Source organism: Monodelphis domestica, chromosome 8 (assembly GCF_027887165.1).
Source record: "Monodelphis domestica isolate mMonDom1 chromosome 8, mMonDom1.pri, whole genome shotgun sequence".
In the NCBI taxonomy this organism is placed as follows: Eukaryota; Metazoa; Chordata; class Mammalia; order Didelphimorphia; family Didelphidae; genus Monodelphis; species Monodelphis domestica.
Window position 1 is genome coordinate 26,512,295 of NC_077234.1, and position 19,493 is coordinate 26,531,787.

At 34.6% G+C, this 19,493-nt stretch overlaps 1 protein-coding gene and 1 long non-coding RNA gene across 2 annotated transcripts in view; one reads left to right on the forward strand and one right to left on the reverse strand.

Annotated features, from left to right (window-relative positions):
• SI (sucrase-isomaltase) overlaps positions 1-19,493 on the reverse strand; it is a 101,808-nt gene that overhangs the window by 71,024 nt on the left and 11,291 nt on the right. Inside the window, exons 7-16 of the mRNA XM_001368258.5 lie at positions 18,582-18,681; positions 16,284-16,396; positions 15,538-15,663; positions 14,631-14,762; positions 14,425-14,544; positions 12,546-12,659; positions 9,169-9,253; positions 6,404-6,521; positions 3,780-3,951; positions 2,781-2,897 (exon numbers count right to left, since the gene is read on the reverse strand). Coding sequence (XP_001368295.3) covers positions 2,781-2,897; positions 3,780-3,951; positions 6,404-6,521; positions 9,169-9,253; positions 12,546-12,659; positions 14,425-14,544; positions 14,631-14,762; positions 15,538-15,663; positions 16,284-16,396; positions 18,582-18,681 — 1,197 coding nt within the window. The remainder of the gene's footprint in view (positions 1-2,780; positions 2,898-3,779; positions 3,952-6,403; positions 6,522-9,168; positions 9,254-12,545; positions 12,660-14,424; positions 14,545-14,630; positions 14,763-15,537; positions 15,664-16,283; positions 16,397-18,581; positions 18,682-19,493) is intronic.
• Positions 1-19,493, forward strand: part of LOC103094496 (uncharacterized) — a 39,779-nt gene that overhangs the window by 15,282 nt on the left and 5,004 nt on the right. Inside the window, exon 2 of the long non-coding RNA XR_001624465.2 lies at positions 15,751-15,812. This is a non-coding gene — a long non-coding RNA (uncharacterized LOC103094496). The remainder of the gene's footprint in view (positions 1-15,750; positions 15,813-19,493) is intronic.

Consider the following 19,493-nt stretch of genomic DNA (forward strand, 5'->3'; position numbering starts at 1 on the left):
AAACACGAGACAGACAGCTTGACCCACATCATGAGCTCGCCAAACATTTACATTCTCATCATGTGTAACTGAAAAATGTTTTCTAAAAATTAGAGTAAATTTCTCAAAGTATGTTGGGGGAAGTCTCTAAAAGTAGAGAAGTAATCTAAAAGCACAATTCCATTCATTACGAAGAGGTCATCAGTAAGACTGATGGAATTTGTACTGATTTGAAACAGTTTATCCAAGACTCAACCAATTGTGTCCAGCCTGCAGCCACGACATACTAAGGGATTGCTGAGTGTGACATTTGGATGCTACTGGAAAATGTTCTGCCTTCAGGTAAGCAGAAATAATTATATTCAGTATAGGCAGAAGGTGGTCTTCTCTTTTAACTAAGGGTCGACTCTTGTTAAAAAGAAATTACAGGGAGGCTACGAGTCAACCTTCTTCAGCAGCATCTTCTTATGATATTGAATCCTTTGATACAGTTTTGGAACTTGGCTATTGGAGAAATCCATTTCCCTACCAGTAGAAGAAGAGGGAAACTAGTCCCAGACTCCTAGTTCCCTGCACCCATGCAGAATATTGACCATATGGAGATCATACTCAAATGTGTCTGCAATGACTTTCAGGAAACTGACCACACCCACTCAGGACATTGAGAAGAGTTTGAATATTCCTTAAATGGACATTGAATTTCATACTGGGCTAGTAAATCTAGTCCCTGGAATCTCACAAACACCTTTAAACAAAAACATAGGAATATGTCTTATTTCAAAAGGGTTTCTGAATGAATCCTTAACTAGCATCCTCCTTTCTTGCCTGATCATGGCTTAGAGATGACTGAGCAATCTTGAGTGAAAGCAGGAGAATATATTCTTTAACTAGTCCTATTAATCCATGGAGACTTCTGGCATAAGCTTGGCAATAGCTGAACAAGTATCACCTGAGAATTAACAGAGCTAAATATAGAAAGATTTGTCCTTGAAGAGTTAGCTATCAGGGGATGATTTCTTGAGGAGACAGGCCAGAGAAATTCATTAAATTATTGAAGAGAAAAGTGGTTGCAAGCACTGGAGAGAATACTCACGCCAATACTATTACAAACTCCTTAAATATTGAAATAATAGTTTGTGCATACACCAACAGGTTTGCATGTGCACATCTGCACACATACGTGTTCACATGTTTTTCTTCTATTTGGTTTGTTTACTTTATAAGCATTTTTCCCAAGGGGGAAAAAGTGTTCTGATGAAAGCAATCAGTACTCTTATCTTGAAACCAGCCATGGTGACTCCTTCACTGGTAACTATGCCCTGAGAATGTTTAGTCCATTAGTCTCACTCCCATCTTCTGGTTCATTCTCCAGGCTCTTCCACCTGCCAATTTATGACCCAGACTACACCTGCTTTTCATCTCCTCTTCATGGGCTATCTTCCCCTATTGAGATGTGAAAAAATTAAAACTAACTCTCCTCTGATTGTGAAGATTAAAATTGTAACCCCTGCCATTTTTTGGATCTAATCACCAAAAGTGTAAACCTCTCACTTAATCACTGAGTGGGAGGTCTGTGACCCACATGTGTGGTAGTGGGTGGGGAATCAGAATCGACTGACTACTTTCTGGGCAGTCCTAGAGCAGAGCATCAACTGTGATTGGTAGATGTAAAATTAGGGGAAGACACAGGAAGTGATACAAGAGAAAATGTCTTTAAAAGGGAATGACAACTTCCTGAAGGAGTTCAATTCTTCATGCTTTCGAGTTGAGGCTGGTGAAGAGGGACAGAAGGATCTGCTGGCTTGACCTGAGACCCTGTTCCTTTAGATTAACATGTAGTGAATGAAAAGCTGACTCTTAACTGCTGGATATTCAGGAGGGACTAACCTCAGGTGAGACCTATCCTCTTGAGAGATTCCCTGCATCTCCAGGTCCTCAGCTACAAGGGCCAAGGCCCCTCCATTTAAGAACTAACTCTCCCTGCCCAGGGGCCAGGAGTAAATTACCTAGTGTTTAGGCTAGATGTCTTACCTCATCCTCTCTCTGATTTCTTACTTCACTCTTTTTACATTTTGTAAATAAATTGTTAATAAAATCTCTTTGGAATTAATTAAATTCCTGGCGATCATATTCTTAAATAATCAAGTCCAACCCTTTTAAAATTAACCCCATTCCCCCCTTACAGATGGATACCACTTTGTCTTCTTGTTTTTGTATCATAGGGTTTACTATAGCACTGGCACAAACTAAGCACTTAATAAAAGCTCAATCTATCTGATTGCTTGGTCAAAGTGTCTAAAGTGCTGGGCCTGAAGTAAGGAAGACTCATCTTTCTGATTTCAAACCTGAACTCAGACATTTATTATTTGACCCTGGGCAAGTCATTTAATTTCATTCGCCTCAATTTCTTCATCTGTAAAATGAGCTAAAGAACCAAATGTCAAACCACTGAGGTATCTTTGCCAAAGAACCCCTCAAAAGAGATCAAAACAAGTCTGACACTATTGAAAATGACTGAACAGTAACAACAACAATCTATCGATCTGTCTATCTAAATCAATCAAAGGATTGATCTAGTTCAGACATCAATTTGGTGGACTTCTAGAAAGTCATTTGTTTCAGGATTTTTTTAATGCTTACCTTTAGAATCACTGCCCCTTTAATTCATTTACCTGAAGATATGAGTTCTAGAGACCACTTTAGTAGCCTCATATTTATATAAACAAACTATATATATTTGCAATGACATTAAATGGAGAAAATAATAGCCATCATCCAAAAAAGCACTAGAAGTTACTTACAATATAATTTTCTGCATTATGATTTCTAGAATATGGATAAAATGCTCCAAGCTGCATCCATCTAGTGCACAGCTCTTCTGAGGTATCACCTATAAAGCCACAGATGTCTGCTCCAGCCTAAAAAAACACACATCTTCATGTTTCCCATTATAAATTTCTCCAATTCTTTTCCCAGCCACAAGTTCCTGTGCCATTTAACATGAGTCAATATTTTGCCCCCTCTTGCTTTCCTCCTTCTTCTTGTTATTTTACTCTCAATATCCTCGTATACTGTTTTTCACTAAATTCAGTGTTGGGAAGAATTCAGAGACGTTCAGGATCCATGCCTAGGGAGGTGATAAAACTGCTAATCCACTGATCAGGTCACATCTGGAATATTGGTTTCAATCAATTGGGCTCATTTTAGGAAGGACAGTGATATGACAGAAAGTGTCATAAGGGCCCCTTATATGCCAGAGAGTCTAAAGAACAGCAAATAGAGTGGGGAAGGGCTTCAGTGCCATATGGTCTGATGATCAATTGAAGGTACTGAGTGCACTTAGTTTAGAGAAGACTCAGAGGAAACTCTTAACTTGTTTGAAGGGCTTCTATATGGACGAGGAATTAGGCTAGTTCCATTAAACCCGTTAGGACAAAACCAGAAGCTCTTAGTAGTTGCAAGGAGGGAAGTCTAGGCTTAATGCTAGGGAAGACTCTTTAGCTGGCTACCTTAAAACATGCCCTCCTTAGATGCCTTAATTCATTAGTTATTTCTGTGCCTCCTTCCTCTGAGACAAGTAAGAATATGCAACAATAGTTCAATATTGAACCCCTTTTTAGATCATAGCACACATAACGCCTCCAAGTTACTTGACAACAAGGACTGAAGATTCTGTAGAATTATTTCTGTTGTCTACCCTTGACTACTGTAAACATATAATAATTAAGAAGGGATACATTAAATAAATTTAAATAGAATCTTTTCAGGAGTAGTATTCAACAGAAAAAGAAAATTCTTACGTAAGGTATTCCAAACAGGCTAAATTCCAGCAGTCCGGTAATTGACCATTCCATGTGTTCCCATAAAGCTGTGTTGTCTCCTAACCAATGGGCAGCATGTTTTCCAGTGCCAGCAAAAGTTGAACGGGTCAAAATGAAGCTTCTTTTATTTGGAAACACTCGTTCAATGGCTCTAAAATGAAATTAAATGAATGAATAAGTTGTTTTTTAAAAACTTATATGACAATTTACAACTTTGGTAAAGGCTTTTCATGGACATGGAATGAAGCAATAAGAATGAAAATTATGATCCAAAAAACTCTATATGCCTAATAACATGAACATTATATATGTATATATGTGTATGTGTGTCTGAATGTGTAGTATATGCACTAAAACCACAAGTCTGATCTTCTTATACCTCTGTTCAGGAAGTTTATTGACTATCTATGGAATCTAGAAAAAAATAAATAATTCTTTTTCTTTTCTTCTTCTTCTTCTTCTTCTTCTTCTTCTTCTTCTTCTTCTTCTTCTTTTTCTTCTTTATCTCCTTCTTCTCCTTCTCCTTCTCCTCCTTTTCCTTCTCCTTCTCCCTTTACAATATGGCTGCAGATTTACTTTCCAAGTTTATTACTCAATACTTCTATTTACATACACTGTACATCAATCCAACTGGCCCACTTGCTATTTACCATTTGTGATATTCTTTTTCCTTACTCTATGATTTCATCCAGATTATTCCATATGCCTAATATATTCTCCATCCTCACCTTTTCCTCTTGGAACCCCAATCCTCTTTCAAAGTTCACATCAATGAGGCACCTCAGATTTGTCACCTTTCCTAATCCCATAGAACTGTTGTTGTCTCTCCAATTACCTTTCATTTTATTTTAATTTACTTATCTATGTACATTGTTATCCTCTAATGGAGTATATTATCCTTGAGGAAAGACATTGGTTTTGGTCTTTGTCTTTCTAGTGCCTTGAACAATGTCTGGTTCAGAATGAATGCTTATTGAAAAGAATGGGATAATTATTTCACAAACAATATTCTTACAACTCTGGTATGGTACTCTAATATATCTGAGTATAAGAAATTTATTCGCTACAAGCTTTCTCCATAGTTTCCATTGAAACTAATTATAATTAGTAATATTTGCATTTCCATATGAGTTCTCATCAAATGTTGTCATGAAATCTGAAATGAGAATGATGTAGACTCTTCCTCACCACTAATTAACATCACCTACAACTCCTACAGATATATGTTAATTCTCATTTCTTCCAGGCCACCATCACTCCTCCCATCAACTATAAAAAAACACTTAGAATAATAATGAAAATGTTACAACCAGAAATGGCCTAGAGCATCACCAGACCCATAAATGACAAACTTGAAATCCAGAGAGATGAATTTCCAAATATCGATTGACCACTTAATGATAGGGCAGGAATAAAGATTCAGATCTTTTGACTTTGGAACCAGAGCTCTCTTCACCGTTACACTTGACTTTCATTTATACCATTTATTTGCTTATCATTGCACTATTTCTATTTTCAAATGGGGAATTCTTTAAACACGTATCTGGATGTCACCAAGAAACTCATCATCATAGAGATTACTTGAGCTTTGCTACTTAAACCTTGTTTACTGTTTTTCTAATTGTTGGCAAGGCTGAAAGGTAGAGCAAAAATGATAGAAAGAAAAAGAAACTTCTCTATTTTTTCTCATAGAAAGCTCAAAATGCCAGTCATTTCTTTATTTGGCATCATCTCCCTTGTATGGTTTTGACTCAGCCATCACCTTGATCAGCCCTCTGGATACTCCCTGGAACTTCCCCTCCAACTGTTTTGGCTTTTTTTGCATATCATTTCTTCCCATTAGATTGGAACCTTGTTGAGGATAAACATTGTTTTTCTTTTTTCTTATTTTTATTCCCTGTATTTACTATGCTTCTTGATACATAATAGATGCTTAATAAATGGTTCAAATATGTCAAATACTGATACCAAAAGTCTCAACTCTGGTAGACCTCTATTTGAGAGTTCAACATGAAAGAAAGGTTGCCAAATGTGCTCTATTGGTTCATAAACAATTGTTAAAACACACATAAAATTGTATTTTATAGATGAAAATAAATTCCATTTCAAAACTTTGCTGTGTATTGTGGAGAAATAGTCATATTCAGTCTAGCAAGAACATTTCAAACCAGTAGCTAAGTAAATTTTTTTTGAAAATAAGAGCATTTTGATCTGGGATCATTGATTGTTAATTAAGATAAAAGAAGAAAAAAGTGACTCCAAAAGTCAAATAAATATCCTAGATATTTTTAAAAGAGAGATGTATAGCAGATAGAGTTCTGGTTGTATGATCCTAGCAAGTGACTGCCCTTCTCAGTGTTCTAGGCAACATTCTATAAATTACAGAGAAGGTACCAATTTGCATTGATTGAGGGACAATGCAATATCCTACTTTTGAAAGTTTCGTTTATCTTCCCACAATATCTTCATTTTTGGGGCCAGTAAATTACACTGTATTCTGTAGTTTAATTTAATTCTATGCATTTTGTTGTGTGGATTGATAAATTGAATTATTTTCTCATTTTTAGGTAACAAAAGCAATGAGTAATGTTTATTCCCCTTACTTTTCTGTGGCTATTGTCATGCTGTATCCATAGAGACTGTGGACATCATATTGACTCCCCCAGTGCTGCACAGCATCCATACAAATGGTCTTTGAATACATGAGTCTGTCAAGAATACCTTAGAAATATAAAATAACATTGTTCATGTTTTTTTTATTTTTCTTAAACCAACAGAAATCAATAATCATTTATTAAGAACTTACCATGTATAAAGGACTACTGTTTGTAGTTATGATTTTACAAAACAGTTCTTATCCTAGAGAACCTTATATTCCACTGATTGAAGCTCCATTCTATGCTTTCTCATCATGTATAATATCAACATAAGGTCATTTTGTGCCTTTCATTTACTATAGTCATCATTTATTGTCATCCTACATTAAGCTGAACTAAGTCAACTAATCTTATTTGTTTGTTTTAATTTATAATTATTTGTTAGATTTGTTAGATATTTGTTAGATAAGTTGGGGAGAGTAACAAATAATCTTGTTAATTCCCAGGATCTCAGACCTGGGAGAGACTGGGAAGCCCATCTAGCTTAGACTGTCCATGAATGAGAATCTCTTCTACTGCATACCTTGTAAGGAATCATCCAGCACTGACTTAAAGATTAACTGTGCTGGAGAATCTGTTGTCTCCCCTTGAAACCCATTTTGTTTTGCAATATCTCTTATTCTTGGCAAGTTTTCCATAATGTAAAGACCAAATTTGCCTCTTTGTAACTTGGTGCAGTGGATAGATTACTAAACTTAGATTCAGTAAGACTTAAGGTTCTAAGTTCTGATATTTACTAGGTGTATGACCCTGGGCAAGGCATTTCACCCTGTTTCCTCATTTTCCCTATCTGTAAAACAAGCCGAAGAAGGAAATGGCAAACCACTGCAATACTTTTGCCAAGAAAACCCCAAATAGGGTCTGAAAGAGTCAGGTGCCTTTGAAACATCTTAACAACAACAAGTCACTATTCACTGTTTCCTTTGTGGCCATTCTCTGTGGCCATAAAAGAGCATCTCTGAACTGTCTCTTCCACTGATTGCCCTTCATATCAATGAGGACAACTGTTGTATACCCATTCAATCTCTTCTATAGCCTAAATCTTCCCAGTTCTTTGGCTGTTGTTCCCTTTATGGTCTGGAATCAGAGAACTATATCATAGTGGTGGTACTCCTTAGACCTATTCTTATTATCAATGGCCTTCCTGTAATAAGGTGTCCATAAATGAACAAATATGCTAAGAGAAACAGAGAATGCTGTTAATTAATTTGTATCACTCAAGGTGTCTATTTTTCATCAATCTCTATTTCATTTAGCCATTTACTTTTTTTTAAACCTCCGTTAGCTACTAACACCATACCTGCCTTAATGGATTCATCTCATGGAAGTCAATAAATCAATGAAAAGGGGAGAAATTAAACAATAACAATGAATACTCTACTTTAAAAATAAGTCTTGATCGCTAATTAGTACAGTATATGTAATCAACTTCAAATCACAAAGGATGACAGACATTTTAAATCAATCCCCCCAAAAAGGTTTACATTGGATTAAATTTTACATATGTCACCATTTAAGGATTTATGTTGCCTCATAATTTCCATATTAGTTGAGAACATCGAAGCAAATTTCATCATTCTACTTACCTCAATAATACTAGAATGATAAAAATAATATGATCATTTAAAATCTTTAGAAGATTTCTATTATAACAGCTCCATGAGGTTCATTTTACAGATGGATAAACCAAGGCTCAGACAAGGAGAATGACTTGCTCAAAGTCGAAGAGCTGGTGTCGGGGACAGTATATAAACCTAGTTCTCCTGACTCCAAGTAGAGCAATGCACTTGCCATATTACCCTGTATCTTATGGAAGTCCATTACCAAAGATAGCTCAGGTTTCATACAGAAGTAGCTACTTGGCACAAGGTATAGAGTGTTGGACTGAGAGTCAGAACACATCAGTTACTAACTGTGTGACCCTGGGGAAGTTACTTAAACTCTCTTCCTCAATTTCCTCATCTGAAAAATGAAAATAATAAAAAAAATCCTACATCATGGGGTGATTTTGAGGATAAAATGAAACAAAATTTTGTATTTTGAAAAACTTAAAGTACTGCATAATGCTGTTATTCTCTCCCTACCCAGCCCCGACCATTGATGAGTTGTAATAAGGTTTTGTCTTTCTTCCTCTGAAATAAGGAGAACTGGCTTTTCTGGATAAATGAAATGCAATGAGCAAGCTAAGTTATTACGGTGTGGGGTCCATTGTAATTCTTTTCAGAGCACCCTGTGAGGTACACTTAGAAAACACTATATCTTATTTAATTTGTTTTTTAATTAAATGATGGTAACAAAATAATTTAGAGCAATGGGGAAGTCATAGCTAGAGTGCATTAAAAGCATTGTTTATTTTACTAGAGGCTTCTCATCTATGATTTTTTTTAAAAGCATTATATCTTTAAAGAATAACCTAATTTACTTTCTGTTTTTTCTAGTAGTGCCTGTTGTTGTTCAATCATTTTTGTCTTGTTCAATTCTTTATGACCCCATTTGGGATTTTCTTGGCATAGACACTAGAGTGATTTGTTGTGTTCTTTTCTGGTTCATTTTTCAGATGAGGTCTGAAGCAAATGGAGTTAAATGATTTGCCCAGGGTCACACACATGTTGTAGTGCCAAGAAGGCACAAAACATATTTATACATTTTTCAATAACATAAAAAGAAAAGGGAGAAAAAATGAATTATATATCATAAAAGGTAGCATTTACCTGGAGTGAAAGGTGGGTAGTTCAGTTTGTTGGGTTCACATCCCTCACTTGAACCTCGAATAAAACTGGACACTTCATTCATATCCTAAAGAGATACAATGATGAACAGTATACTTTATTAAGAGTGGTTGTCAGATTGGTACTGTACATTTCCACCTTTAGGAAAACAAATCAGGCTGCCATATTGTTTTAGGAAGTAGTGAATTCCTAAACCATATTCTACCTCTTAAAAATAATTAATAATTACCCAATGTGGAGATGATATGTAAGTGACAGAAGTAGGGTTTTAATCCAGGTCTTCCTAAATCCAGATCCAAAATTCTATACTACTTTGTTATTCTGGGCAAGTCATTTAACCTCTAACTTCCTCAATTTCTGCATCTGTAAAATACAGTCAATAATAGCACCTGCCTCACAGGATTGTTGTCAGGTTAAAATACATAATATAACTTTTCAAACTTTAAACTTTTATATAAATTCTAGCTATTTTTAACATAACTACTATCATCAATATTACAGCTATGTCATTTTTTTCTGTGAAAAGAAAGGAAAACTTTTTGACTCAAAAAGATCTAGAAAGGTTCAAATCATGCTTTTGATAAATATTAGCTATGTGGGCAAGCCTTCCACTCTTTACAAAAGACAGTTTATCAGATGTATGATGAATATAAAATAGAATTTATATGAAATCCACCAATAAACAGCAATCCCAAAAAGCAAATATGTTTGAGAGAATATAAGACAGGGCTTTGGTGATCATTCCAAATCATTAGAGCCTTGATTATTTTTGATAGAGGATTAGTCTCAGAATCTATGAATTCAAATCCTGCCTTTGACATTTAATGGATGTTACCCTAATTAAGTTACCACCTCTCCATGTCTGAGGTAGCTCTCTAAGGCTGAATCTATAGAATATGTGTCCACCTTCGATGGTAAAGGAAAGTACACACACTCCATAGACAAATGAAATATCAGCTTCATTAAAAAAAAATCACTGATAACAATAGAAGTTAAAAAAATAGAATGATTATCATTAGTTTGCTCTAACGATTAGCCAGAAGAGAAAAACTAAGTAATTGATAAGGGAAACATTCTCTTTTCCCTTCCTCAAATATTATCTTTTCTTTCCCCTATCATTGTAAACCCCTCCTATCCACTGAAAAGGAATAAAGGATTTCAATATTCAGCAGATAATAAACTGTCTCAGTCTCTGTTTCTCTATTGGTTATCATCTCTCTTTCCCCTTTCTGTCTCTTCTCTATCTCTATTTCTGTATCTATATGCACACCTGAATATATATACATATATGTGTGTATGATTACAATACATATGGAAAGAGTTCCATAACAATAGGCTTTGTATGTTTATTGTGGATACATACATGCATATATATCCATATATGCATTACATATTCAGAGATTCACATATTTAAAATATCTCAGGATTATTTACACCTATATTGGATATGTCCCTTGACTAGGAAATTTATAGGGATCTGCCTACAGGAGGTTATCACTGGACACCTGTAAAGAAAAACACTTTACTCCAAGCAAGGAAGTGGCTCTGTTGAACAAAAATGTTGTGGATGCTACCGGTAGCCTTCAAGAGGTCATTAACTTTTCTCCCCTTCTCTATAGGCAATATAGCAAATCTGTCTAATTCCCATGTCTTCCATTTGGGCTTTTCCATAATATGGTAGTTGTAATAGAAAGAACATAGTTTCTGCCATTCCTAAAGACCTTCTTTCAAACCTGCCTCTGAGGGTTGCTGCTTCTATAGCCTGGGAAATCATAAAACCTCCATGGGCTTCATTTTCCTCATTGATGGAATTATATTATTGGACTTTTTTTTGAAATCCCTTTTAACTCTAAATTTTTCATTTTATGAACCTTCCTGGATCTCAGGCTCTTCATCTGCAAAATAAGAGAACTGGACAAGATGGCCTCTAAAATTCCTTACAACTCCAGATATGTGATCTTATGATCCTAGGAACCTCTTTGGCTTTCAAGCCTCTCATCTTCAAAGTTGTAGGGTTAGCCTAGAAGATACCTAAAACCCTTTTGCTCCTCTAAACCTATAGTCACCAAATGAATCTTTCCCAAGCCTGTATCTTTTTCTTCCCTCCTGAACAATTCTTTCCCATGATTCTGATATATATTGGCTATGTGGGCAAGCCTTCCACTCTTTACAAAAGACAGTTTATCAGATGCATGATGAATATAAAGTAGAATTTATATGAAATCCACAAATAAACAGCATTTCCCAAAAGGCAAATATGTTTGAGAGAATACTAGATGAGGGCTTTGGTGGTCATTCCAGATCATTAGAGCCTTGATTTGAGAAGCAGCCCAAACATCACTAGCTTTACAAAGTCTTCTCATCACTGCAGTTTGAAGGTGCTCTCTCCCTCCTCTAATAAGCTATTGTCCCTATCTCCCCAAGACACTCATTAAAATTAGCCTATCTTGAAATTATGTTCTCGTATAGCCTCTCTTCCCCTTTCTTTGACTCTAAGCTTCTGGTAGGTAAAAATTGTTGCCTTATTCTTTTGCTATTCCTCTAAGTTCCCAGGGCATATAGCTGTGGATAACTTCTGAGTGGGGGCCCACTGTAGCAATAAGGCCCATGTGAAACAGCAAAGCATCCCTCACTCTTTGCCAAACAAGGTGTAGGTGGTACCATATTCTACAGAGGCTATTATCTCCTGGGTATTCTAAGAGAGAGAAAGAATAAGTCATTCGTCCACCATTGACTCATTTCAATTTTGTTTCTGTTATATATGATCTGTCACAGACACAATAACTTCTCATTGGTAAAAACAGAAGGGATTTCTCCTATGATTTCATAATGCATATGATACACATACATTTATTAAAAATGACTTCCTATTCATAACTATATTTTAACATTTCTTGAGAAACATGACCTGTTTTTAATATTTATTTCTGTTTAACTTTGTCCCTGGTTATCTTGGCCATCATATACACATTGCCCAAGTCATGAGTCCAATCACGACATGGTCCAAGGACCTACATTCTGTTTCACAGCCACAGGAATACAACTGTGCCCTATTTCACAAGCACAGACCATTTGTTATTTTTTTTACGGCTGTGTCTCAGGTTCTACATTTGTAGACTGCATGGGGGAATAAAAATAACCACATCAAAGAATGACTGTTACCAGTAAATTACTGAAAGAACCAAGAAAAAAAATCAATCTATATTCCTGATTTTTTTTTTCCTTTCAATTTGTACACAGGGATGATTTATAAATTTCTATGTTGGTGAGAAATATCTTAGTATTCAATGGTTGTTACTGTGACTAGACATTCTTTTTACTTCAACTTTCTGACATTTGAGGTTAAAAATTTTACTTACAATCCATAATCCATCATAGGGCACTGTGTCATGAAAAAATTTACACTCATTTGCCCACCATTCTGTGCATGCAGAACTGGTGAAGTCTGGAAACACAGTTAAGCCAGGCCAGACCTAAAAGTAAAAGGTTAAAGGATGATATCATCAACAGCTATACATGGCCACAGAGAAAGAGAAAGATGAGTAAACATCTGATAGACTAGGGAAAAGAACTGGTCATAATCAGAATTGGAAAAAAATCATAATAATTCTACAATATCGAACTCTTCTACTGAATTTTATGCATTGCCAGTTGATTCACATAAGTGATTTCACTGAATTGTCACATTTTTTCTAGGTGGAACACAAAACCAAACCATTAGATAAATTTTAGAGAAATCACTAAATCAGATCAGATGCTGGTTATCGTCTTGCATCTTAATTTTGCTTTGCTTTAACCATGAAAAATAAAATGCTTTCTTTTCATCCTCCAAATTTATGAGTCTCAAAAGATTGTCATTTATCTGACTATTTTATTTCATTTAGTCTTGTTTTAAACTGTTTTTTTTTTCCTATCTCATCCAAGCCAATTATCCTGGAAACTCTGAATGACTGTTTCTGACCTTACCCAATTCATCCCTCTTTTGACAATATGTCCCACACCCACACCCTCTGCTCCAATGGACTAATTTTTTATGCCAAACTCAATGGAGATATCCAATGTTTGTAGTTCACTACCATTTTACTCAGACATAATGGATCATTAGGTACAAGAGGTGATATTTTGATAAACATTTAATTACCTCTCCAAAATTTAAAAAAGATACCCATGACACATTTTAAAGTTATACTGGCATTGTCGTTTTCTCCATTACATTCTTTAATCTACAAAAAGCAACAAAACAATAAATCAAACCTTGGTTTCTATCATCTGCTGGTGTATGTATAATGTATAAATGTATAAATTCCTCCACCTGAAATTTTAACAATGGCATCTCAAGAGTTGGTTTGCCCTGGCTCCAGTACAGTCCTATCACTCAGGTATCCTTTCCATAGTGCAAGAGTCTACCCAATAACTTGTATTCTTTTCTAAGAAGAGATTCTTCAATTGACTTGATTATATATATATATGTATATATATATGTATATATATATGCATATATAAACATATATTTTTCTTTAAATTTTCTGGTCATTAACCTAGGAAATTTATTATTTTCCCCCATCATACATTCTAGAAGATTGCTAGTTAATTCAACTCAATAATCACATATTAAGAACTTCCTTCATTCCCAAGACTAAATAATTCTGTAAACTTACTGCATGGTCTTTCTATGTGATCTTTGCAACCACTTCAGAAAGAAGTTATTTTTGTTATTTCAATCAGTACATTCTCATTCGTCCAGGAGTATAAATACTTTTGCTTCATGCCAAATGCCATTGGCAACATAATATACTGAGAAGAGTTCATAATTCAGTCATAGCCTCTTATGGTTACTCAAATGGCATAAACAAATGGCATAAACTCAAGCCTAATAGTACTAATAAACTATCATTTGTATAGCAGCAAGGATTAAAAAAAGAATCTGTGGTTTAGTATAATGGGAAAAGTTTTGTAGTAAGAGGACCCACGTTTGAATCTTTGTGACTTAGTGTGACTAGGTAAGTCATTGTAATTCTATTCATCTAAGTTAACTTGTAAAATGAGGAAGTAAGGATATGATGGCTTCTAAACTCACTTCTAGTTCTTGACTAAAGTCACAATTGCATCTATAATTTTCCTGCCAATGAAATAATTGTTGAAAGCAAACATAGCCATTGAAATAAACTCTATGCTGCCAAATAATAGGATAAAAAAGATGTTAGAATTGGACTTGATGTCTGTAAATTCAGTAGTTACCTCTCCAATAAGTGGTGTTTGGCCATCTGCGTTCTTGACCCACACATCTTGTTGTGATCCCCTGATATATGTGTCATAAGCAGCTCCATTAAGACGTTTTCCTATAGAAATGGCAGGATCCTTATAACAGAAGAGAAAACATATTCAGATATTCTATTCATTTTTTCAAGGCAAAGTGATGAAAAATGTATACAGTTAATCATTACCAAAATGATGACATATTTCTGTCCATGGTTGTGTAAATCTTGAACAAATTCAGGAAGTCCTGCAAATTTATCCAAATCATAAGTAAAGTCTTTCTTTTCTTCCATATAGTCGATATCAGTGACTTGAACATCCTAAAAGTCAATGAAATCTATTTTAGTAATTTGTGACAAGGAATAAATTCCAAGATGCTAAAATCTTATAATTTCAGATTTAAATTTTTGTTGCAAATATCATTGAATTACATTCACTAAGAATATTTGTATTTAGACTAAATATAATCTTACAAGAAATAACGTGCAAAATTAAGCAAAAATACTCTTTCTAAATATCACTTGTCTAGTTCTAATGGTTCATATCAAGATTAGTTTAAGCCCCCGGACAAGTCACTTAACCTCCATTGGCTAGCCTTTACTACTCTTCTACCTTCAAACCAATATACAATATTGATTGTAAGATGTAAGGGAAGAGTTTTTTTAAAATATCCATTTAATTCATTCTGATTGAAAAGTGACACTTTTTAACCTAGGGTTTTTTTTTTTCTATTTGTTAACTACAATATCTATATTATTATCTTTCTTTTTTAAGACTCAATATCAATTGATTTTTTTATGGTCATCACTTAAAATCAATTTGACACAATTTAAATAGCTTGTGATATATAGTTTGATTTCCAGCAATATACTATATAGAACTATCATGTGCTGATGATTGAAGTGATTATAAATATTTTTATAAATACTTTATAACTCTGAATGAATAACAAAATATTAGAAATGAATAGAATTGCCAGGACTTACAGGGAGCAAATGTTACAAAGCATATGACAAAATTTCTTAGTGTTTTCAGTTTAAAATTGTTCATCTAGATCAGGAATCTCAATGTGTAAAAAAATTTCATTCCACTTACAAACGGAATGCCAGCTGCCCGATTTCGTTCTACCACCTTTTTCACCTCATCAAGAGTGCCGTAATTCCAGCGACTCAGTTGGAATCCAAGACCCCAGTACGCAGGCATTGCTGGCCGTCCAATAAACTTAGACATGAAATATTTTAATTAGTCATTAACAAAGAAAAGGATGCCTCATCTTAATCACTAATATTATTCTCTTTCCTTATCAAGGAAGGAGGGAAAAAGGAAGAGAGGAAGAAAAGAAGAAAGGCAGGCACAGAGTTTGGCACATAGTAGGTGTGACTTTACTTTTCTATATATACTTATATCTATTCATGCTGTTTCCCAATAAAATACATTCTCTTTGAGAGAAGAGATTTTTGTTTTCATTCTTTGTCACTGTGGCCCTAGCTCCTTGGGCAGAACAAGGCAAATGGTAGATATTAAATGCTTTTTGACTAAAATGGAAAAGTTAAAAGACTTTAGCTGAGGGCTTGCTCTAACACTACTTCTGTCCTAATGGGTCTTGATTTCCTCACCTCTAAAATGGAAGGTTGAACTAAATGACTCCTAAGATACCATTACAGGTATATCTAACATTCTATAAACTCTGAAGGGAGATATTATTTGGAACTATTAGGCTCATGTTTGTTATAGGATAGAAACAACCTGAAATACATGTTAGAGACTTTCCTTAGATATCCCTGAAGAAAAGAGAGAAGAAAAGTAGTTTAAGATTCTATAAGGCCAAGTCTTAGCCATACCTCAACATACTGTTGGACGACTTGCTCTGGATTATCTCCCACAAAAATGTAAAAGTCCAGAATCCCACCTGTTACTCTGTAAGTTATTATAGGAGTTGGCTGGATAAACATTTCTGCAAAAAGATAATTAAAAAAAACAAATGCCAACAAAAAAATAATATGTAGAAATAAAATACCTGGCATAATCAGTTTAGATTATTTTCAATAGATGACTAGTAATTCACAAAATTCCACTCATTCATTTCTTATTGTTTTCTAATTTTTTTGGAGAAAAATGTACAACAGCCACAAATTTGTAACTCTACCCACACATTTCAACTAGTGTAGAGTAGAACTATAATTACTAATACCCTCCCATAATTTCATTCTAATTTTTGAAATTTTGAAATCTAATTTATTCTTCTTTTTTAATGTACAAAAAGTAAAATAATAAGAAAGTTCTCTTTTCCCAAAACATGCTCTTGATGAAAAAAAAGAAACCAAATATTCTAAGATAAAAATTTTTAAAGGGGCAGGTTTACAGATTCACTATATTTGTATGTAATGGATATTCATACTGAAGACCAAATCCTGTATCTAAGCTACATGCATTTCTTCTGAGGTTTATATTTTACTTAATTATAGTAAAGATTGGTGATAAAGATGAAGATTATCATCCTCTGACTTTGTTTTTATAGATTATATATATAATATGTATATTATATGTTTATAACATATATAGATATTATAGATATCCAAATTTCTGTGTTAGATATTACTAATATTCAAAAAGATCTTATTGGTAATTTAGAGCAAAAGATAACTTCTTGAAAACACAATTGAATATATCCAGATCTATTTAGCTCTTTATGTCTGCATTCATATATGTGATATATTTATATATATATATATGTGTGTGTGTGTGTGTGTGCGTGTGTGTGTGTGTGTGTGTGTGTACATAACTTGTCTTTAAGAAATTACTGGTTCTTTTTTTATTTTTTGTTCTATTTAAATACCCACTTAACTCCTTCCATTCCCCCATTTGAGAAGGCATCTTTTGACAAAAAAATAAAATGTAAGCGGTTGAACAAATTGTGGTAACTGGTGGTGATGGAATACCTATTGTGCTATAAGAAGTGATGAACTGGAAGATTTCTATAGGAACTGGAATGATCTCCAAGAATTGATGCAGAATGAAACAAGCAGAACCAAGAGAATATTGTACACAGAAAGTGAAACATGAAAGTATCCAATGTAATGGATTTTACTTCTCATAGAAATACAATAATTTGGGGGGGGGGCAACTGGGTGGCTCAGTGGATTGAGAGTCAGGCCTAGAGATGGGAGGTCCTGGGTTCAAATCTGGCCTTAGACGCTTCCCAGCTGTGTGACCCTGGGCAAGTCACTTGACCCCTATTGCCTACCCCTTACCAATCTTCTGACTTCGAGCCAATGCACAGTATTGACTCCAAGATGGAAGGTAAGGGTTTATTAAAAAATTATAAATAAAAAAAGAAATACAATAATTTAGGACATTCCTGAAGGACTTATGAGAAAGAATACTATCTACATTGAGAGAAAGAACTGTGGGTGTAGAAATGCAAAAGAAAAACTCATGACTTATGACTTATTTATATGGATATATGATTTGGGGTTTCATTTCTTTGGTAAAAATAAATAATATGGAAATAGGTATCAAGTGATAACATTTGTACAACCCAGTGGAATTTCTTTTTTACTTTGGGAGGGGGAAGGGAAGAGGAGAGGGAAAGAAAATGAGTCATGTAAAGATGGAAAAATATTTTTTAAAAAGATATATGTATATATAAAACTATGTTTTATTTATTTCTCTTGGTCCTTTAATATCTCCTTTAATCTCCCCAAGTTTCTCTTTTAAACAATAGCCTATCATTTCAGTACCGATATTTTTCCAGATATTGTATGGTTGGAAATCAAGATACCCTTGTGTTCAAAGGATTTGTTAAGGAACACTAAAGAGGAGGTGCTTGGGGATGAAGAATGAGTCACAGAAATTACAAATAAGAGTTATCAAAAGAGGAATGATGTAAAGTGGGGTCACATCTCAAGAATGAGGCAAACATGATGAGGCTGTCAAGTTCTATTAATATCTTCAACAAGGCTAAGAAGACTCAAGGAAAGTCTGACTGCATGCTGACTAGATCCTCTCTATTCCTAAAAATGTGCAGTCAGCCTGAGCAGGCCTAATAAAAAAGTTTCACTTTTCATTGCTAAAAGGAGCATTCACTTTGCTAAAATTGGAGATCTTGTAGGTTCTGTATTTAGACAGAGGATCCTTACCCATTGCATTGCTGTTCATTAGGAAAACTCCAAAAGATAGTCCTGTATTATCTTCAATGCATGTGAAGAATGTATGATGGCCATATAAGTTATGGTTGTTCTATAAAAAAGTAAAAGATTTATTCATGAAATATTAGAATCCTCTGATGATTTTTTAAAGTGCATATGCTAAAGAAATATTTTAAAACTTTAACTTTCAGTTTTCATTGCAAGAACCCACAAGGCTTACAGTATTCTATGAATTATCCCCAAATGCATTAGGATTCAGGCTCAGTTCTAATAGAGCTGTCAACAGCCAATCATGAGGATGAGAACAAGTTGGAAAGAAAGCACCATTCAAACTGGCAGATTTCCTATGGTAGACTACTGAGCCTATTAAGGGAGAGAATAGTAAGGACTCTGATGATTGGTTGAAAATAGGAATGTGAGTGTCCAATGTACAAAGCTTCCTTACTCAAGGGTTTCAAGCGTAGATGTGCTTTTTAATTCTTTTCACCCATCCCTCTGTGGCTGGAGCATGTGGTCCTTTGCTCCCTAGAGTTCAGATCCAGATTATCCTGGATAGTTTTATTTGTGTGCTGTGATATTTAAGGATATGATGATTAAACTGTGTCAGACACAGATTTTGAACTCTGGTCTTCTTGAATTCAGCAAATTTTCTAACCACTAAACAACACATCTTTTAGTATAGCTTTATGTTGACAAAATGCCCATTTCATCACCAGTGTGTATGCTAACACTCTCTTGCTCTGTAGGACCTGCTCATGCTCCATGGCTCTGTGATATATCATCTAGTTTTACAGCACAATCAGTTCAAGTCTGGCTACTATGCCTCTGAAGCATCCAACTTCAACGAAGCTCATAATCCTGGCAAGCATGCCATCTCTTGAGGCTAAGGGTCGTCATCTGGTG